This window comes from Penicillium soppii (genome assembly GCF_028829465.1).
Source record: "Penicillium soppii strain IBT 18220 chromosome Unknown utg000001l, whole genome shotgun sequence".
Classification (NCBI taxonomy): domain Eukaryota; kingdom Fungi; phylum Ascomycota; class Eurotiomycetes; order Eurotiales; family Aspergillaceae; genus Penicillium; species Penicillium soppii.
Genome location: NW_026643231.1, coordinates 224,772 through 245,487, shown reverse-complemented (window position 1 = coordinate 245,487; position 20,716 = coordinate 224,772). Strand labels below are relative to the sequence as shown.

At 46.7% G+C, this 20,716-nt stretch overlaps 9 protein-coding genes across 9 annotated transcripts; 8 read left to right on the top strand and 1 right to left on the bottom strand.

Moving 5' to 3' along the window:
* Positions 1-40: 40 nt before the first annotated feature.
* N7529_000071 (FAD-dependent oxidoreductase) lies at positions 41-1,223 on the top strand (the record flags this gene model as incomplete). The annotated part of the gene is made up of 3 exons (XM_057235602.1): positions 41-418; positions 489-886; positions 941-1,223. The coding sequence occupies 3 exons, from the start codon at positions 41-43 to the stop codon at positions 1,221-1,223; spliced, it is 1,059 nt and encodes a 352-aa protein (XP_057102405.1).
* A 1,045-nt stretch (positions 1,224-2,268) lies between these two features.
* On the top strand, positions 2,269-4,414 carry fos-1 (sensor histidine kinase/response regulator Fos-1/TcsA; the record flags this gene model as incomplete). The annotated part of the gene is made up of 2 exons (XM_057235601.1): positions 2,269-2,417; positions 2,512-4,414. The coding sequence occupies 2 exons, from the start codon at positions 2,269-2,271 to the stop codon at positions 4,412-4,414; spliced, it is 2,052 nt and encodes a 683-aa protein (XP_057102404.1).
* A 1,857-nt stretch (positions 4,415-6,271) lies between these two features.
* N7529_000069 (S53 family peptidase) lies at positions 6,272-8,431 on the top strand (the record flags this gene model as incomplete). The annotated part of the gene is made up of 5 exons (XM_057235600.1): positions 6,272-6,477; positions 6,530-6,793; positions 6,855-7,075; positions 7,140-7,260; positions 7,315-8,431. The coding sequence occupies 5 exons, from the start codon at positions 6,272-6,274 to the stop codon at positions 8,429-8,431; spliced, it is 1,929 nt and encodes a 642-aa protein (XP_057102403.1).
* Positions 8,432-9,343: 912 nt separating this feature from the next.
* Positions 9,344-10,927, top strand: akr1 (putative aldehyde reductase (AKR1); the record flags this gene model as incomplete). The annotated part of the gene is made up of 11 exons (XM_057235599.1): positions 9,344-9,390; positions 9,444-9,531; positions 9,595-9,608; positions 9,673-9,757; positions 9,818-9,837; positions 9,891-9,963; positions 10,014-10,143; positions 10,205-10,269; positions 10,325-10,453; positions 10,509-10,624; positions 10,684-10,927. The coding sequence occupies 11 exons, from the start codon at positions 9,344-9,346 to the stop codon at positions 10,925-10,927; spliced, it is 1,011 nt and encodes a 336-aa protein (XP_057102402.1).
* Positions 10,928-11,118: 191 nt separating this feature from the next.
* On the bottom strand, positions 11,119-12,187 carry N7529_000067 (uncharacterized protein; the record flags this gene model as incomplete). Its single annotated transcript, XM_057235598.1, is given in 3 exon segments — positions 11,119-11,641; positions 11,701-12,073; positions 12,091-12,187. The coding sequence occupies 3 exon segments, from the start codon at positions 12,185-12,187 to the stop codon at positions 11,119-11,121; spliced, it is 993 nt and encodes a 330-aa protein (XP_057102401.1).
* An 881-nt stretch (positions 12,188-13,068) lies between these two features.
* Positions 13,069-14,796, top strand: N7529_000066 (uncharacterized protein; the record flags this gene model as incomplete). The annotated part of the gene is made up of 7 exons (XM_057235597.1): positions 13,069-13,074; positions 13,198-13,300; positions 13,349-13,635; positions 13,684-14,037; positions 14,086-14,377; positions 14,434-14,543; positions 14,752-14,796. The coding sequence occupies 7 exons, from the start codon at positions 13,069-13,071 to the stop codon at positions 14,794-14,796; spliced, it is 1,197 nt and encodes a 398-aa protein (XP_057102400.1).
* A 531-nt stretch (positions 14,797-15,327) lies between these two features.
* Positions 15,328-16,646, top strand: N7529_000065 (alcohol dehydrogenase; the record flags this gene model as incomplete). The annotated part of the gene is made up of 7 exons (XM_057235596.1): positions 15,328-15,503; positions 15,550-15,662; positions 15,715-15,795; positions 15,843-16,265; positions 16,317-16,351; positions 16,404-16,542; positions 16,594-16,646. The coding sequence occupies 7 exons, from the start codon at positions 15,328-15,330 to the stop codon at positions 16,644-16,646; spliced, it is 1,020 nt and encodes a 339-aa protein (XP_057102399.1).
* Positions 16,647-17,309: 663 nt separating this feature from the next.
* Positions 17,310-19,226, top strand: N7529_000064 (uncharacterized protein; the record flags this gene model as incomplete). The annotated part of the gene is made up of 6 exons (XM_057235595.1): positions 17,310-17,597; positions 17,663-17,819; positions 17,924-18,009; positions 18,059-18,913; positions 18,961-19,045; positions 19,111-19,226. 6 exons carry the CDS (start codon positions 17,310-17,312, stop codon positions 19,224-19,226), a joined length of 1,587 nt encoding a protein of 528 aa, XP_057102398.1.
* Positions 19,227-19,686: 460 nt separating this feature from the next.
* On the top strand, positions 19,687-20,484 carry N7529_000063 (rhamnogalacturonan acetylesterase; the record flags this gene model as incomplete). The annotated part of the gene is made up of 1 exon (XM_057235594.1): positions 19,687-20,484. The coding sequence occupies one exon, from the start codon at positions 19,687-19,689 to the stop codon at positions 20,482-20,484; it is 798 nt and encodes a 265-aa protein (XP_057102397.1).
* Positions 20,485-20,716: the final 232 nt, after the last annotated feature.

The following is a 20,716-nucleotide window of genomic DNA, read 5'->3' as shown; positions in this document are numbered from 1 at the left end:
TTCTCATTCATCCCAACTTCACATTGCTCATACCGCCACCATGGGCGAATGCGACCAAATCGATCCAGAAGAACTGCCCTTCGCCCAAAGACCCATCGTGGTTCTGGGAGCGGGGATCATTGGTTGTGCGACTGCCCGGCAATTATTGATGAAGGGATTTCCGGTTGTGCTGGTCGCCGAATATTTGCCAGGAGATCAGAATATCTACTACGCATCGGCCTGGGCAGGAGCAGCATGGCATGCCGCTGGCGGTATTACTCCTGATCAACGATATCTCCAAGCAGTCACTCACCGTGTACTACTCAAGATGGCACAAGATGATCCCGAGTCAGGGGTGAGCATTGTCAATGCACGGGAATATCTTGAACAGAAGCCTGCGCCCGACTCAGCAATATGGGGCAAGACGGTGGTTTCCAAGGTACGCCGCTTCTTATGTGATGATCATTTCGTACCGATAAGATTAACGTTACTCATTCGGCATTTTCTAGTTTCGTGAAATGAACCCGGACGAATACCCTTCCAACTTCAATTGTGCCTGGGCCTATGAAACGCTTGTCACCGATCCAACCAGACATATGCCCTATCTTGGGAAACAGGTCACGTCTCTGGGAGGTCGGTTTATCCGGCACCGTGTCGAGTCCCTCCAAGAGCTGTATGGCATGTTTCCAGAGTCACGGGTCTTCGTCAACGCAAGCGGATGGGGAAGCAAGAGCTTGACAGATGTGCGAGACGACAGTTGTTTCCCCGAGCGCGGACAAAATGTTTTTATGACCACGGATAAATGTAACACACTTTACTTCCGTAATGGCAAGGAATACACGTACGTGATTCCTCGGCCACTCTCCAAGGGAGTTGTCTTGGGTGGAGTCAAGCAACAAGACAACCTGTAAGTAATCTTGTGACTGATGCTGTACGACACCAATCTGACATCATTCTTTAGGTCGCCCGAAGTCGATATGGATATCGCGCAGGATGAGATTGCCCGCGCACATCGATTAGCTCCTGAGATTGTCCCGGAGCACCCAGCTGCAGATTCTATCAGTCACATTATCGGAATCCGGCCTTCCCGAAAAGGAGGTTTCCGTCTTGATTCGGAGCGCAAAGGTAACCGTATAGTACTATCTGCATACGGGTTCGGTGGAGGTGGTTATGCTTTCTCATATGGAGTTGCAGACGCGGTAGTGAAGATGGTAGAAACTACAGAGCGGGAGAATGTTATTTAAGAGAATACGTTGATCGTATATCTTGATGTCTACTACAACGTAGAACTTGATGTCTACAGCGTACCTAGGTAGCAAAATCCTGTTTTTTTTGGTTGTAAAACGTACATAATATATATATTGATATAATTTTTTTTCAAAAAATCAACTCGGTCAAAATTCGGACGGCAGAGTTCCGTGATGTATCGAATATATTTATTTAGCCTACGGAGTCCATACTATACTTACTCACTTTGAATTTTTTTTTTAACCTAAAAACATGCATTAAATTCAAACTCTTGAAAAATGTGCCATAAATATAATATTCCAATGTGCAGTAAGTGCGGCTGATACATCGACGTACATGGGTAGGCGTGGATGTTACTAACTGCATATGTACGTATGAACATCAAAAAGAGCATAAGAGCCGAACAATGCCGTTTGCCCCTCATCGAATTTGCCACCTGATATTTTTGGGTCAGAAGTACGTAGATGCGAATAGTTGTAATAGTTGTAATAGATAATTGTAAAAAGATTATAAAGAGATAGTTCTGTTAATTGCAATAGTGAAAAGAGTCTATAATTAGAATCTTCTTCGTATAATGATCCGAGATTCTAAAGATGAAGACAATATCAAATCTCAGTCCCCTTAAATCCCCTACAAATGATTACGTCGTTGGCTTGCATTTTGGTTTGAGGGGGCTTTTTAAGGGCTTGCCTTAGGGGCTTGTTAGTCTTCGAATAATAATATGCTCTTTCTCTTTCTCTCTTTCTTTTATGTTCTAGGAATTTTTCTTCTTTTTTCAACTCCACCTTGGTCTGGAATCTCCTCCCCTCCCCCCACCGGGGATCCCTTCCGTCCACTCAATTTGCATCCTGCTCGGGCTCTCTAGCCAAGGATTATTTTCCAAATCCCGCCGAAATCGGGTCTAAGGCTCACATCTTGGTTTGTCTTGACTTGATTTCTTGATTTTTGAAACTGCTTGAAGTCTTACCTTCTTCATAAAAGATCTATTCTTTCTTCTCCAACATTTTGAATGAGTATCAACACATTTGGGCCGTTAGCGAGATGCCAGTGGATCAGATGCTCCACCTCAAACTCGCCGATTGTCCAGTGAATAATATTATGGTGATCACTCCTCCAGACGAAGTCGACTTGAAGTTTGAGAATCAAGGCTTAGATGCGACCGCTTTAAGTCGTATTTATCGACTTACACCGTGAGTGAAATCTCTTCTTTTCGTTTATTTGGTGAAAACAAGACAGAAAGCAAAAATTGAAGACACGGAAAACATATTAATAAAACTCTAACAGTAAACCTACGATTGTGTTGGATCGCTCATTGCGAGTAGTCGAAGTATCCAACAGTCATGTGAACATATTTCAATGGTCACGAGATCAGCTCTTGACGTCCAACGTTTACGATCTTTCGCCCTCCATCCTTCCAGCCCCCGACATCCCTACCTTAAGTGGTGCCATTGGTGCTGCCATATCAACTCGCGAAGTGCAGGTCACCAAGTGTGTTCACGTGGCACGATGTGATGCCTTTTTTACCCTCGAAGTAACCCCGATCTTTGAAAATGACACCTTCGTCTACATGCTTCTGGAAGCTCAGCGGACATCCAATCGAAAATCGAATCCCATCAACGAACAGACATATCTGAACGAAGCCTACAAAATTATGGTTGATACCGTGAGGGATTATGCCATCTTTATGCTGGATACCCGGGGCCATATTGCGACTTGGAATTCTGGTGCCGCTATCCTCAAGGGCTACACCTCATCTGACATTGTTGGAAAGCACTTTTCGGTCTTTTACGGTCGCGAGGACCGTAAAGCCCAGAAGCCCGCCCGCGAGCTGGAGGTCTGTCTACAGGAGGGGAAAGTCGAGGACGAGGGTTGGCGTTACCGAAAAGATGGTACTCGATTCTGGGCCAATGTTATGATCACTCCGATCTATCAGAATGGCACCCATGTGGGATTCGCGAAGGTTACCCGTGATTTGACTGAACGCCGGGCAGCGGATGCGCGCTTGATCGATGCGTTTGAAGAATCCGCCAAACTTAAGTCCGAGTTCTTAGCCAACATGTCCCATGAATTGCGCACACCGATGAATGGGATGTTCTTGGCTTTGACCATGCTATTGAAGACCGAGCTGAACCAGGAACAGCGGGAATTTGCGTCCATCCTAGAAGACTCAACTTCTATCTTGCTGCAGGTCATCAATGATGTGTTGGACTACTCCAAATTATCATCGGGAACATTTTCTTTGAATACAGAAGTTCTCAACATCCCCGATGTGATAGCTGCGGTGGTCCGCAATTGCGATGCGGCGGTGAAACCCGGCGTTAAACTCACGCCAACCGTGAGTAAAGGCTTCCCTCGAGCCATCAAAGGCGACCCACTACGATTTCGACAAGTTCTGCAAAATTTAGTCAGCAACGCAGTTAAGTTCACCGAGAGTGGTCACGTTCGGATTAATGCAACCTACGCCGAAGATGAAAAAGACCCTAATGTATATCTGATCTCCACACAGGTTGTGGACACGGGCATCGGCGTACCCGAAGATGCTGCGAGTACACTATTTACCCCCTTCACGCGATTTGCGGACACAGCAACTAAGCAGTATCAGGGCACTGGCCTTGGTCTGTCGATCTGCAAAAGCTTGGCCGAATTGATGAATGGAGCCGTCGGATTCCACGCAAATCCAGACGGACCTGGTAGTGTGTTTTGGATGACAGCTAAAATGGCGCGTTTGGATTCATCAGTCTCCCCAACAAGACAGAGCCTGCCATCGGTCACCTCCGCTTCATCAGATCCTTCTGAACAGCTTCGGAAGATCGCCCCACTCAAGCATATTCTTCTTGTCGAAGATAACAAGGTCAATCAAACTATTATGATGAAACTTCTTGGGAGCCTTGGTTTCCAACTGGTCGATGCCGCTTGGGATGGCGCAGAGGCAGTGCGAATGGTCAAGCAGAAACCCCTCGCGTATAGTCTGATATTGATGGACATCAACATGCCGGTCATGGACGGATTGGTAGCGACGGAGCACATTCGGCGAATCAACCTCGACGTTCCCATCCTCGCATTGACAGGCAACGCTCTGAAGGGAGATGCAGAGACATATCTGGCTAAGGGGATGAATGATTATATCGCTAAGCCTTTGCATCGACAGCAGTTGGTGGATTTGTTGTGGAAATGGTGCGGGTCCTGACGGACTGTCTACAGTTTCGCCTGGACTCCACTCCACAAACACCACATCGTCGCTATCTGATTATCTTTGAACTCGAACCTAGCGCGGCAGTTGAAATAAATCTGTCCCTGTGCCTAGAATATCAGAAAGGGGCTCGGCCAAGAAAAGGCCTGATTGGCAAGGTTCACTTGCAAAGTGCAAGTCGATGCCGTGCAAACATGACTGCCTTCCCTTCATCCGACTCTTCCGGATAGGCGGACTAGCCAGACCTGAACTCATATAGTCACCGGTTGAATCTGGCGCTTTTCTCACGTTGGGAGCTTCCAGCATTTTGCCAATAGCCTACAGCATCACCTGCACTTCAGCAGTCGACCCCCAGGGGCGTCGCAATACGTTCCGCCACCACCCATGAAGAACATCCGAGAGTTAGATTGGTCTATCTGGAGCTATCATCTTGTGTTCGCGTGAGTTAATGCCTGTACCAGGCACATGCGACTCTGTTCTTGCCACCCAAGTTGCAACCATGCAGCGTTGGGTCGCTTTCTGTATCTGGCTCATCAATACCACTCTTGAGATCATACCCCCATATGCGACGTTCAAGCAGCCGTGTAGTGGGTGGATCATGGAATTGATGCTTCGCAAGCCTGCTTGCTTCTATGTAGCACCAATGACGTTGAGGGTTGAAATGTTGAAATAGCGACCAACCCTGACTGTTGTAGACTTTTATGAGGGATGTGGAGTGCGTAGGCTTGACCTTTGGCATTCCAGGTATGTAGACGCATCTGTCCTCGACTTCTATTATGTGCCCAACCCCACCATTCTAAGCTTCAGAGTCAAGAACATTTGGCACGCTTGCAATGCTGGTTTTCGTATAGATAAGCGGCCCCTAGGCAACTGGATTATCCTTAACGTCTGAAAGTGCGGGGTGTTCAGGGATTTAGCATCAAGATCGTCAATCCCCAACGCGCTATCAAATCACAGAAAGGATCATGTTTGATTTAAGATTCAACGGAGGCATTTGGTGTGAAATATCCTCTTTGCACCTGCCAGACGAAGCTAGAAGCATTGATTAGTTTCTATTAAGTGAGTTTGCACTTCAATGTTGGTTGCATTCACTGTCCTCCGAAAAAGGGGGTTGATTTCTTCCGAGGCAACAAAATGGCCTGTGCCTCAAGAACCTATTGATCATATCCTTGAATTTCACATGAGATTAATGCCATTGTTAGTTCCCGAGGCTGCTTTTTTGATAGGCTAGGAAGTACGACCGAGATTATAACCTTGCGGAAGATGGATTAATTCTTCTGCAGAATATTGTTACTTCGTCGAGTGAAGTTTTTGTGAATCTCGGGTATTGAATCGACAAGTTACCAAGGCAATTTCGAAAGTCACCGATGAAAGTAACCTCATACAAAGAAACAAAGAACTGATACTCTCCGTGAGGTACCTTTCGAGGCTAATGCTGCAGTCTAAAGTTTATGGCACAAGAAGCACAATCTCTATCATACCCGGACTTTGTTCCTGCCGGGGTCTTAGCATGATCGACTGGCTATCTTTCCTCTTGAAGGATTGCAAACGGCCGAATCAACGGTGTTCGACGATGAAAGCTATGTACACCCAGACCCACCATGAAATCTTATCAGGGTTCCATCACATGGTGGAATTCAACTGTGATTTGTGTTGGGGTATGCATTTGCTGAAAGGGTGCGCTATGGGAATACGGTATCCTTAGTGCGATGTGATATTGGGGAGCGATGGGCACTGGAAATGCGCTGGCACGCTATCTTGAAAAGTGTCCCTCTCCCGAGCTTTGGGGCAAATTTCGTTTCGATTCCTGGTATTCCTGAAGCTATCTTCATTAGACCACCACTTTAGATTATCATGAAATCTTCTCTTGTACTTTGTGCCCTAGCGGCCAGCGCTATCGCCGTGCCAATTGAGCCCAACTATCGAGTGCACGAGCGCCGCGAATTTATCCCAACCTCTTGGACCGAAGGCAGAAAACTTGACGCAAAGGTGTCCCTGCCTGTACGAATTGGCTTGACCCAGTCTAATCTTGATCGGGGTCACGATCTGCTCATGGATTTGTATGGAACTCTTCAATCAATATCAATCCGGAGTTAACATATGGCTGTCCAGGTCGAACCCGTACTCGAGTCGCTACGGGAAGCATCTCACTGCTGATGAGGTGCATGACCTGTTTGCTCCGTCCGAGAAAAGTGTGGAAGATGTGCGTTACTGGCTAGAGTCTGCTGGAATTGCACGCGATCGTATCTCCCAGTCTGTAAACAAACAATGGATCCAGTTTGATGCCAATGCCGAAGAGTTAGAAAAGTTGCTTCACACAGAGTACTATGTTTATTCCCATGCCGAAACTGGTCGGTCGCACGTGGCGTGTCAAGAGTAAGGGCGTCAATGCATGATGATGTGATTCAATCTTGGCTGACCTTTGGGCCCATTACAGATATCATGTCCCGAGCGCTGTGCAAGAGCATATCGACTATATAACGCCAGGAATCGCCCTGCGCGAGGTTACAGGCGCTCGGAGGTCTGCGAACAAATTTGGGAAACGCTCTATGAATGGACTTCCTCCAATTCTTGAGCCGATATTACTACCAATCGAGAGGCTGCTGAGCGGGCTTTCCTCCTATTGCTCGCTCGCTATCACACCACAATGTGTTCAAGGTATGTGATATGGTTACATATGGAAATACTCCGACCAGGTCGTAACATATTGATCGTTGGACAGAGATGTACAACATCACTGAAGGCCACTCGGCCACAAAGGGAAACGAATTGGGAATCTTTGAAGGCATTGGAGATGTTTATGCACAAGAAGATCTCGACTTGTTCTTTTCGACATTCTCTCCGTAAGATTATTGGAGCTTCCCTAGATCGAGTCACCGGAACTGACTATGCAACAGAAAAATCCCAACAGGCACACACCCAACTCTCAAGGCAGTTGATGGCGCTGTGGCCCCCATATCAGTTCTCAATGCAGGAGCCGAGTCTGATCTTGACTTCCAGATCTCGTACCCGATTATTTGGCCGCAGAACTCAATCCTATTCCAAACAGATGACATGCAGTACGAGAATGATTATACGTTCCAAGGATTCCTCAACACGTTCCTGGATGCCATTGACGGCTCATATTGCAGCACAATCTCGCCCCTGGACCCTCCCTATCCTAACCCCAAAGCTGGAGGATACAAGGGCTCTTTGCAATGTGGCATATATGCGCCACCCAAGGTGGTCTCAATCTCATATGGTTCCGCCGAGGCAGATCTTCCCATTTCCTACCAGCGGCGCCAGTGTGCTGAGTTTATGAAATTGGGTACGATGGGTGTATCAGTGGTAGTTGCCTCGGGTGACTCCGGTGTGGCGGGACGTGGAGGCGATCCTACTCCCAGCAACTGTCTTGGTCCCAATGGCAAGATCTTTGCCCCAGATTTCCCTGCCTCCTGTCCATATATAACTGCGGTGGGAGCGACCGAAATGCAATCTGGCAGCTTACCGGCAGATCATAAGGAGCAGGCTGTGACCAGATTCCCGTCCGGTGGTGGTTTCAGTAACATCTACAAGGCGCCTGATTATCAAACCCAAGCTGTTGCCGACTACTTTGCCAAGGCAGCGCCTTCGTATCCGTACTATGAGAGCGTGGACAACAGCAGCTTCGGTGCAAACAACGGTATATACAACCGTATCGGTCGTGGGTACCCGGACGTGGCTGCTATTGGGGACAAGGTCATCATCTATAATAAAGGAACGCCGTCGTCAATCGGCGGTACATCGGCTTCTGCACCCGTGTTTGCTGGAATCCTCACCCGTATCAATGAAGAACGATTGGCCGCTGGAAAGTCTACAGTGGGCTTTGTGAACCCGGTTCTTTATGCTCACTCGGAAGCATTCTTCGATGTGACCAAAGGTACAAATGCTGGTTGCAACACTGATGGCTTTTCTGCGGCAGAAGGCTGGGATCCGGTGACTGGACTGGGTACTCCGAACTACCCAGCCCTTCTGAAAGTATTTATGAGCTTGTAGAGAGGGTCTAAAGAAGGTTACTGCATGGATTTAAAACTCCTTGTCATATGATGGATAGTTGTCAACGTCAATGTCAATTTTAATAAGATCGTGGCTTCTTGCATGATTTCTCTCACTTAACAAAAATAACGCATAAAAAGCTGCAACACATCATTATTGACAATACATGTAATTCGAGAGAGGCGTACCTTCGGCATAACGGAGCGATCGCACCGGTGTTGGTCCGAGTTGCCAAGACGGGTTGTGAAGAACTAAACCGAATCAAGTGCCCGAAGATGTCACCACCTAAACACCTCCCGAGCTTCATGATCAAATCATAGGCAAGTGAAGCGTATGAAAAGGGACACATGTATATACCTATGTATGTAGACTTTTTTTTAAGAACAACGAGGAAGAACAATGGTGAAACATAATTCCACCCCACCATTGCTATATCGATATGCCCTCACTTAGGCACTCCCTTTGATGACATCACATTAGATAAGCACGCGGGGAAACCTTGGAACCGTGGATCAGTCTAGCCTCATATATGATTTGGTCCATTTTCTCCTTTTTTTTTTGTCGAGTGTCGATGCATATATCTCGAAATCTGGAAATATTGCAGATATTGATAGTAAACAAAAGATATATGAATAAAATATATAATAAATAGGGCCCAATTGACCGTTCATCATAGCAGTCTTTGATATATAGATTATGTAATCAGTTGAACAGTACTGTCCCCCTCGGTGGGGTCTGCTCCGAGCGGGGCAGCGTAGAAAGGGTGGGATGGCGACCGTCCCGAAGGCCCCCCCCACAGGAAGTGCGTTATGAATCCAGGTTCTTAAATTTACAGGTCTTCCTCCTTCTTTCTCTTTTCTTTTACCTTGCTCATCTTTTTTTCATTTCAATTCTTGATTCACAAAAACCACAATGTCTCTCGGTAAGAAGGTCTCTCTCAACACTGGTCACCAGATCCCGTAAGTATACTCTGCAATCATTGGCGGAAGCTTGTTGTTGACCCCACATTTAGCCAGCTGGGCTTCGGTACTTGGCAATCTGCCCCTGGTCAGGTTGGTGAGGCTGTCTATGAAGCCTTGAAGGCCGGTTACCGCCACCTGGTATGTTACCGAACATTTATTATGTTGTCTTGTGAAGAAGAAATCTGGGCTAACATTCTTTAGGATTTGGCAACTATGTATGCAAAACATCTTATCTCAAGTTTCCATATCGATTGAAATCCACTGACCCCTCGCTTACAGCTACCAGAACCAGCGTGAGGTTGCTGAAGGCATCAAGCGTGCTTACAACGATGTTCCTGGTCTGAAGCGTGAGGACCTGTTCATTGTAAGTTCATACATGATGAAAATATTGCCCAGATTTAGTCACTAATGTGTTATTTGATAGACTTCCAAGCTATGGAATAGGTAAATTACCTCAAGCAGCTTTTTTATACTATAAACATACTGACTCCAACTAGCCAGCACCGCCCCGAAGTGGTTGAGGCTTCTTTGGATGCTTGCCTTGCTGAACTCGAGTTGGAGTACCTCGATGTATGACCATATGGTGTTTGATGTACAAGAGCTTTTGCTGACCGACATAGCTGTACCTTGTCCACTGGCCCGTTGCTTTCCAGAAGGGTGAATCATACTTCCCCCTCGTTGCAAACAGCAACGTCGATGGTGGTGATGTGGCCATTGACGATGATGTTTCTATCGTGGACACCTGGAAGGGTAAGCCGCTTTTCAAAAATACCGAAAGAATATGCGCAGCTAACCTTGAACATATTTTTAGCCATGACCAAGCTCCCCAAGAGCAAGGTTCGTTCCGTCGGTGTTTCCAACCACAAGATTGAGCACGTAAGTATTGTCTCTTGCTCACAATCTCTCTTACGTGGGCTAATTATCTCAATAGCTTGAGGCACTCATCAAAGGCACCGGTGTCGTTCCTGCCGCCAACCAGATCGAGCGCCACCCCGTGCTCCAGAGCAATGACCTAATTGAGTACTGCCAACAGAAGGGGATTCACATCACCGCTTACTCTGTATGTGTTATAAGATTCCAAGCTTTGAGCTCCAATGCTGACATCGATTTTCAAGGCTTTCGGAAACAACATGTTTGACGTTCCCCTTCTCATCACTCGTCCCGAAGTGAAGGAAGTTGCCGAGTCGGTTACCAAGCGCACTGGCCAGGAAGTTACCCCCGCTCATGTCATGTATGAACATCCTTGTCCGTTTTTTGCTATTGCCGAGCCAAAGCTAATATTATTTCAAGTCTTGCCTGGTCTCAGGTCGGTGGCCACAGTGTCATCCCCAAGTCGGTCACGCCCTCGCGCATCCGTGACAACTTCAAGGAGGTGGAACTCACCTCCGAAGAAGTTGAAAAGGTCAGCGCTCTCGGCCAGAACCGGAGACGCTACAACACTCCTTATGTCGCCAACAAGCCTCGCTGGAACATCGATATCTTCGGCGAGCCTGAAGAGAAGGCTGCTGACCATAAGGTTATTCTCGGCGTTTAGATTTGTGGATTTTGATAGACCATCGAATGATACTAAAATGAATGAATGACACAGCTCTAGTCGCGTGCTATTTGTAAAATGAATTGTTTTTCGGAGCGATAGCAACCACAAATCTAGTATAGTTCACTTTTTGTCATGCGGCCCTTCCATTCATCATCAAGATCATCCTTGTAAATTGGCCAAGGTTTTTTTCAATTCTCGGCGTTGATTGGTCGTTGATGCGAACTTAAGATTGGCCCAGCGTCCAATTCGTAATATGCTTGCACTGGCGTAGATGCATTTGGGGCTTCGTAGATTGGGTGACTGTCCAAAAACACTGCTGATCCAACTGGTTTGCGAGGCATATGCAGTGGTGGCACTTCTATTGGCGACGGTTTATCTTCAAGAGAAGGTGTCTTCTCGTTTTGTACAGAGATAGTTGATGGATTCACCGGGGATGGTATGTATGATTGCGCCGTTGAGGCTCTTCGTTTTTGTCGTCGCAGTCGAAGTACAAACCACAGGATCACCAAGACTAAAAGAACACCCAAAATGATGCCGGCTGCGATTCCGCCCTTAGCGCCTGGACTCAATTTAGAAGAGGCCCTAGAACAGGAATAACCCCCTCTGAAGACACCGTTGGTCCTCAAATCATCTAATGTGCTGCATGACATCGAACCACTGCTTTTGATTGTTGTTTGTCCTTTCACCTGATCGAGAGATGGCAGTGACACGCTAGCACATCTGTCAGAATCTTGGTGGTTTATATGAAGTGTCTGCTCTCATTCTCCTACCTAGTGAAAGACCCTATCAGTTCGAATTGTCCATCAATCTCTTCTAACTCCTGAAATCCAATCGTTTTGAGCTTGGGGTTCCCGGTGATTGTCATACCCGAGGATATTTGAGACAACGCGCCCATGGTTATTGTGGACAGTGAGTTGAGGTTGCTGATTGTGATAGACCCCTGCACACTGTCCAAATCAGGGGCAATAATGGCTGTGAGTCCCGATACATTGTCTGCAACGAGGGAGCCTTTTATCTGCTCTAAACCGTTGATAGTGAGCGCTCCATTGAAGGAGGAAGAAATTGTGATGCTTCCTTCGAATGTATCGCAGCTGGTCAGATTGCTGGCATCGCTTTGACTCGAAATAGTTAAACTGCTTGAGCCTGTGAGATGTGAGCACTATTCTTCGCATGAGGCATAGATGACCTACAACTATCAGAGGCAGCAAGTACATTTTTACACACGCTGAAAAGCACGAAAAGGCTGAAGAGAGTCATTCGTACGGGTTTCGGGACTTTGAGACTTAGCGATCTACTACAAATCCTGAAGGCATGCGTGAGGGAAACGGGCATGGCGTCTTTAAAGTGAATAATGTGAAAGGGGGCGGAGTCGACGGTTTCTCGGCCTTGGCCTTACAACATATAAGATTATGTAGTTACCTATTGAGTAGTATTTAGACATCAAATCTTTGCCGATCGGCCTTCACTAGAAACTTTTCCCTGCTATACATAGGTGGGCTTCAAAGTGTTGATTGGCTGATTTTGATGTGTGACATTAACCGAGACCCATGGCCCACATAAACATCGGAGATGTTTACTCGGACTAGATAGTAGCTTGCTTGCAGGGCGGTATTGTTTTTTTTTTTTTCTTTTGACCCTAAGTCCGAAGAAACGACGGAATTTATTTTGCTTAAAGAGCGTTATGCAGTTTCGCTATAGTGATTAAGTCTCACAGATGAATGCGACCTACCTCAGTAGAAGGATGTTCGTTTATTTATGCTAGGCACAGGAGCCATGTTACTATTTTTGTGCTGTGAACATGATGTACATTAGAAATGGCGTAGGCAGCAGAATTGGTCGGTCCACCTCCGAGGCTGGTTCATATTTCCATTTCCATTGACATGCACGACTGACATCATAAACCCTCCCGAGTCACAAGAAGAAGATACATCGACCCTTTGTATTATACATTCAAAAGACCTTGGTATGACGAGTGATAAGCCATGGATGTAGAAACCTTGCAAGGTGTGGTGGAGCCTTGAACCTTTTCTTGCTGACATCAGCAAAATGCGGGGAAGATTGGAAAGATTTGGGGTATCGCGTTCGGAGTTTAGGCTTTATTTGAATCTCGATGGCAGCCATCCCGAGTTGAAAACCATATGCGAGTAGGTAAAGGCTGTGGACGGTGTCGCCATCGTCATATCCGTTGCGTGATTCCAACAGGTGCATCCTCCTGCACTCCGTGTTCCCGACTTGGTCGGAGCTGTCAACTTGATCCGCGGTTTCAGTTCAAGCCTGTTCACCATGTTTTTCAGAAAGGAAATAGAGCTCATACTCGATTTGACTTACACTGGGACGAGGAGCAGATTTGGGTAGATGTGTCACAACCTGGTAGGTATTCGGAATGTGCATCTTTACACTCGTACTAATCAGACCCAGTGACATTTGTACTTGAAGCGACCGACGGATCCGCTGGCGACGAGACAACAATCTTACCGGACTGCAATACCCCTGACCCACTGCATATACCGCATATCCCCCGTCGAGAACCCCAAGAACGCTGCCCGGACGAACGTATAGTTGATCCTCACACCTCACGAGTACTGGAGAATCGATTGCAGGTCGCCACAAGCAGTCCTTTGAGTCAACTATCAGAAGATGGCATTGTTTTATCTTTAAGGGAGGCATCATTGATGCGCTATTTTATTCACAAAATTGCCCCTTGGGTGAGTTGCCAGCGAGAACTGGAAGGGGTACCTGGCTGATCGCCATAGGCCGATATTTGCGACATTCATTCCCATTTCAGCACCGAAGTCCCGAGACGAGCGTTGAAAAACTCGTTGGTATTGAAAGCGATTTTGGCCCTCTCAGCACGACACTATGCAATATTGGCGCAAGATAGTGACTGGGAAGCTTCGGCTTACCATGGAGAATGCTTGAAGTTACTCATAGCAGCATTGAATGAAGCTGAGACCCACTGCGATGAGAACATGCTCATTGCGGTTGTGATCCTCCGTATATATGAAGAGCTGGAAAATAATACCGACCAGAAGTTTCATCTACTTGGATCCAATCGCCTGGTGAACCTTGTCTCCCGCTCTGCATCTTCTGGCGGGGTTGCAGAAGCAGTGAGTTGGCAATTCTTACGCCAAGCTATCTATTCATCCGTGGTGCAGTACCAGCCTCTCCAACTGGATATGCAAAATTACGAGTCCTCGTCGATGTTTCAACGCCATGATGATATGGCATACGCTAATATGATCATATATTATTGCGCTCGTATCCTTCAATTATGCTGTGATACACCGGAACGGATCGTGGACCGCGATACCTGGCGCCATATATCGGAAAGTGTTGAAGACTGGAGCCAAACAAAGCCGTCGACTTGGCAGCCTATTCGGTACCAGGCCGCCAATATGGCCGCCGATAGGCCCTTTCCTGAGTTATGGATGATATCTCCACCTGCAGGTACGTCCTCGACAAGGACAATTTCGTCTTTCCCAGAGAACTCACCCTGGAGATAGTGGTTGGGATGCAATATTACCATTCCGCATGTATCTTCCTCACCTTGTCTGACACCCCATCGCACCATATGAGTGATTATGAGATCGCTCTGTCAAAGCGCGCGAAAGAGGTATGTCTACCGAAGTTGTTGGTCTGAGATAGAATTACTGGACTGATCGACGTTTCCAGAAAACCATCGCCAGCCACCTTGTTATGGTTATCGGGCTTTCACTATCCAATGAAAGCGTAGAGAATGCGTATTTCATGGCGTCCCATTTATTACAGCGCTGTTCGTGCCCAACCCTTATTCAAATTGCCACTTGCTAATCAAACATTAGTTGGATACTGTCTTCGAAACTCTGTCGAACAGCAAGGATCTCTGAGATTCTTGTCTCAAGTAGAGAGAGTGCTAGGGTGGCGTACGTCATGGATAATACAGGAGCTTGAGCATCAATGGGCCGAGTTGGCTGCGTTCGACTCGTGTGGTGCTTGATTTAACGTATATAATCGTTGAGATGTAAATCAACTCGGAGTCAATTGAATGTGTCAGGAGAATTTTCAGTTTCTTCGGACTTATCACAAGGCCAGGTTTCCCCGGCCATATCTACCCAGGCCGACTAGACGTGACCATGACTCATTCAAAGAGAATATTGCTCATATTAACAAAACATGGAAACTTCAATTGGGAGCGGGAATAATCTGAAAGCCGGGTCTGGATTTGTGGACATTGTCGGAAGCCGAAGTTGAGTGTCGGCTTCGGCATAAGCAGATATCTCCGTTGGTGGCTGCTGACTCGCGCCAACTGAAACTACGATGTGCCGAGATCCAAAGGAAATATAAACACACAATCTCGCTATTGGAATCGCATACTTCTTTTTCAAAGTTGCAACTAAATCCTTTGCCTGAAATTCACAATGGTTCTTCCAACTTCCTACAAACATGCCGTGTTCAAGGAGGCAGGAGGTCCTCTTACTGTCGAACAGACTCCTTTGGTTTTACCGGCTTCCGGTGAGGTGTTGGTGAAGGTTGAAGCATGTGGTGTTTGTTTCTCTGATCATATTGCCCAGTCATATGGCATGCGTGGCTCCTTGTATGTTTTACTACACATTGCAACATAATATACTGATATGTTTTAGCCCCATTGTGCCGGGACATGAGATTATCGGAGAGGTCGCTGCGGTTGGAGATGATGTCTCACAGTGGCACATCGGAGATCGAATTGGTGGAGCATGGCATGGAGGCCACGACGGTTCGTTTGATTGCCTTTCAGGCTGAAGCGGAGGTAGCTGACGGATATACAGGTATTTGTTCCGCATGCCGCAAGGGACATTATCAAATGTGCAATCTTGGAATCATCAACGGTGTAACAAAGAATGGAGGATGTGTGTATTCTCTGTCGCATACAAGGATATGAATACTGACCCAGTAGATGCCGAGTATTGCAGTTTGCGTGCCGAGGCAGGAGTCCGAATCCCTGCTCATGTTGAAGCTTCAAAGTATGCTCCTATCCTCTGTGCTGGAGTGACCGTTTTCAACTCGATGAGACGGATGAATGTTCCGCCTGGCTCAACGGTCGCAATCCAGGGATTGGGGGGACTAGGCCACCTGGCAATTCAATACGCAAACAAGTTTGGGTACCGCGTAGTGGCGCTATCTCGAGATTCCAAGAAAGAAAAATTCGTCCGCGAACTCGGAGCACATGAGTATATTGATGGTAGTAGACAGAACCCAGCCGAAGAATTGCAGAAGCTCGGAGGAGCGTCACTTATTGTGGCAACGGCACCCGACGCGAAGGTGATTCCACCCTTGTTGAAGGGGCTTGGCATCTTAGGAAAGCTGTTGATCCTTGCTGGTACGTCAGACAAACCAAAATACTCAGATACACATGTTAATCAGTTCTTAGTTCCCGGGGAGGTGGCTTTCGACACCAGATTGATGGTTGGTTCCGCATTCCTTTCAACCCTCCAGGTTTTTGCTAATAAGCATGCAGATATCGAGAGGATTATCGGTCCATGCCTGGCCAAGCGGCCATGCAATGGATTCAGAAGAAGCCATTCAATTTACTGAGTTGGAAGGGATCGATTGTATGGTCCAGACCTTCCCGCTGGAAAAAGCGAATGATGCATATGGTAGGGATCCATTAGTTGAATCAAGTGATTCTTTCGCTAATGAATAACCAGACGCTATGATCCAAGGCACGGTCAGATTCCGCGCTGTGATCACAATGAACTAAATATAGAGATGCAACAGCCAAATAGTGGGCTTTCGGTCTATGTATAGCGCGCGTTATTACGGTTGAATGGACGACATTGAGTTGTCGAAAACAAAATGGAAACAAATGTCTATCAATCTACTTACAATATTGTATTTCAATGGCTGAAATTGTAATTTTTTTCAGGCTGGACCTTCTATGTGTATCTGAGTTCTGCAAGGCTGGCGCCAGGCATAGGCTGGACTTTCCAAATGTGGAATAACTGTAGGAATACGCTGAATACAGACATGTGCCTGTACTACGAAGGTGCATAGCGGCCAGGGGTCGGATTGAATTATTTCCGGGATTGCGGCCTTAAGATACCAGATTTTAACAGACACCATGGTGCAAAAAGATAGAAAAAGAAGTGAAAGGTATACAATGGATTGTGATTTTGATAATGGTTACAATACTCCTTATAGAGCAGTGGAAAAGGCGGTCAGAATCAAGCATATGTTAAAGCAGCAATCCAGAGATAATTCAATCCAACCCCTGGCCGTTATGCACCTTCGCACGTATACTCATTTGCTCTTCCCCCGCAGTAACGTATCCCCAACCTTGGCTTGGCCACCTTCCAAGTTTCAACAAGCATCAACCAGTCTTTACCTTGTCCCTTGAAAATAATCTTTCATCATCTTTTCAGCTATGGCGACTGAACCATGGGAAGCCACTGTCTTCAAGAAGCAAAACGAAATTGCTTCCAAAATCCCTGCTGCATGGCGTCTTCCAGAACGCCTTATCACGATATCTGAGACGTCAGGCATCAATGTGCTAGATATTCCACATCAGTCTGGAATTCTCTCAGAAAGACAGCTTGAAATTACTGAACAGTATGATGCGACTGATTTGCTCCGCAAAATTCAAAGGCGGGAACTGTCTGCCTACGAAGTTACCGAAGCCTTTTGCATTCGCGCCGCGATTGCACAGCAAGTTGTGTGTTTTCGACTTGCCTGTTTCACCTACCACGCTATAGAAAAGCTGATATTTACACGACGCAGACTCGATGCCTTACCGAGACATTCTTTGAACGTGCTTTAGAACGTGCCAGGGAGCTGGATGAGATACTATCCAAAACAGGGACACCAGTCGGGCCTCTGCACGGATTACCTATCAGTTTCAAGGTTCAAACGCTGTCCCCGATCATTGAGAACCCTAGTAAGCAGACATTTGGGCTTACAAAAGGGATCTGCAGGATTGCTTCAACATCGACGGTGTTTCTTCCACAATTGGATTCACTTCCTTTATCAAGAATGGTCCAGTCGACGCAAATTCCCCGGCAGTTCAAATCTTGATCGACTTGGGTGCGATTCCATACGTGAAAACAAATATCCCGCAGACAATGATGGTACGTGGTCTCTACTTCTTGGGCTTTCTACAACCGCTGAAATTACCAGGCTGCAGACTCACACAACTACATATTCGGCCGAACCCTGAATCCCTATCGGTCAAATCTTACCGCCGGGGGCTCATCTGGAGGAGAAGGTGCATTGATAGCTATGAGGGGATCAGTACTTGGAGTTGGAACGGACATCGCTGGGTCTATCAGAATTCCCGCTATTTGCAACGGAACATATGCATTGCGACCTTCGGCAGACCGCATTCCGTATGGGGGTCAAACGAGCTCTTCTCGTGGGGGACTCACTGGGATCAGGCCTTGTGCTGGGCCATTGGCAACATCTGTGAGGGACTTGGAGCTCTTCATGAGTTTAATGACTACTGCAGACCCATGGCAGTTGGACTCGTCGGTCATATTTTCTCCATGGCGCACTGTGGTCCCGAAGAAGATTATTCGGTTAGGACTTGTTCAAGAAGACCCTAGTTTCCCCTTGCACCCACCGGTTCTACGAAATCTTACAGCAGCATCGAAAAAGTTGGACTCGATGGGCCACGAGATCGTTCCCCTCAAAACCTTGCCTATCCGAGATGCCTGCCTACTGGCATTTCGTATGTTCTCGATGGATCCGGCTCGAACCGCATTCAAACACATTGCCGCAAGTGGAGAACCAACTATTCCAGCGTTAGATTCAACGTCCCTACCCCAGGCCATCATGCCATATGAATATGCGGATCTGACGCTGGAAGCTTTGTATGATCTGAATGAACAACGGAATCGTCTGAAGGAGGAGTTCCGCTCCCTATTTCTTCGGGAAAAATTGGATGCTATTATCATGCCAGGCTACCAAGGTACTGCTCAGCCACATGATCAATTCGGCTTCCCACCGTACACTGTTGTCTGGAATGTGATGGATGTAAGTGTTGCCACGCTAGCTTCATAATGTTATGCTCACCCTTCAAGTACCCAAGCTGCATCATTCCGTATGGACAAGCGAACGAGAAAGAAGATGTGGGATTTATTCGCGATTGTCACTACCAACCCCCTTGTAAGCTTCGCCTGTACTATCACGTCTCCGTTTTCTTTGTTTGAAATGCTAATTTCGATGTTGAGATATTGCTGATGCTATCGAGGGCGCTCCGTGCTGTGTACAACTCGTCGGTAGAAACATGCATGATGAGGAACTCCTTGCTGTAGCGGAAATTGTATCAACGGTTCTCAAGGCTTGAACTATCTTGGAGATTAATGAGAGTCTTAAGTGATGATTATATCTCCATCTTGAACTGAAACGCGCGACCGTAGGGTTTCATGACCGGAACATCCTATAATGGAGGTTGCTAGGACTGGGCAAGATTCGAAACCCAATTCGTATAACTCGTAATCACCTCTATAATCCCGATGGATAAATATCCCTGACTGCAAAGGTTTCGGTGTATTTCAACGCGAGCATACCCTTGCTTTGACCGGAATGTCATCACCCGCCTCGCGAAACCCCGCAAATCGCCTCCCTGCTGTGGATGGACAATCCCCTTGCACCGTTTCAATTTCTCCTGTTGGTGGAAGATGCGTAATGTGATGGACTATAATAAGTCCAGTGACATACCAGCCTATAATCAACAATTTGTCCACATCAAGCCTTCCTTCTAATCCCACAAATAACTAGAGCAACTCTTATAATCGATAGCAGAAATGGGGTTTATATTGAAAGCTGCCGCATTAGTTCTTCTTGGTATGATATCCTCTTCCTCTCGGGCCTATCAACTCAATTCCCTGAGCCCCTCGAAGCCCCCATTTTTTGTTCTAGCAGGAGATAGCACCACTGCTACGCAATCCGCCGGTGGAGGTGGGTGGGGTGACGGCTTTCTCAATACAACATTGTTTCGAAATGCAACTGGGCAAAATTTCGGGCATAATGGTGCGACTACAGTCAGCTTTCGCACTGGAGGCGACTGGGATGTGGTTCTGGCTACTGTAAAACAAGTGAAAGACATTTATCGCCCATTTGTGACTATCCAATTTGGACACAATGATCAGAAGCCGGCTGCAAATATTTCATTGTCGCAGTATGCAAGCAATCTTGAACGATTTGTGGCAGAAGTCTTCGATGCTGGAGCAACGCCGATTCTCGTTACCCCCTTGTCTCGACGCAATTACGACAATTCAACAGGCACTCCACAAATCATACTTAGCCTCGCCAACGAAACAGCCGCTACAATCAGTGCTGCTCATAGATCCGGTGCCAGCTTCATTGATTTGAACAAAGCCAGCACCAGGTATCTGAATGCAATTGGGCCGGACAATGCTTATACATACAACTTGAATCCGACCGATTATACCCATTTGAATGTTCCTGGCAGTGTTTTATTTGGGGGAATTGTGGCCGAACTCATTATCCAAGACTTTCAGGCTTTGTCAAAAGATGGATATCTGAAAGTGAGCGAAAGGCTCAAGAAGGACGTGGATCGTGGTATTTACTACTGGTTTTGATGAAACCAGGATCGTGATGACATGGAGGAAAAGAAACCTAAACCAATCTTTGATTTCTTATACACGTTGGTAATGGTTGGATAAACTCGATTTTCCTGTCCTCTTTGCGAAAGCATATAGCTACCAGCACTAAATGTGGTTTTCAATAGCGTTGGGTATATTGCACATCCAGTATGAGTGCCTTTGATCTATGGCTTGGCCGATATTGGTCAACGATATTGATTCAGTCGCT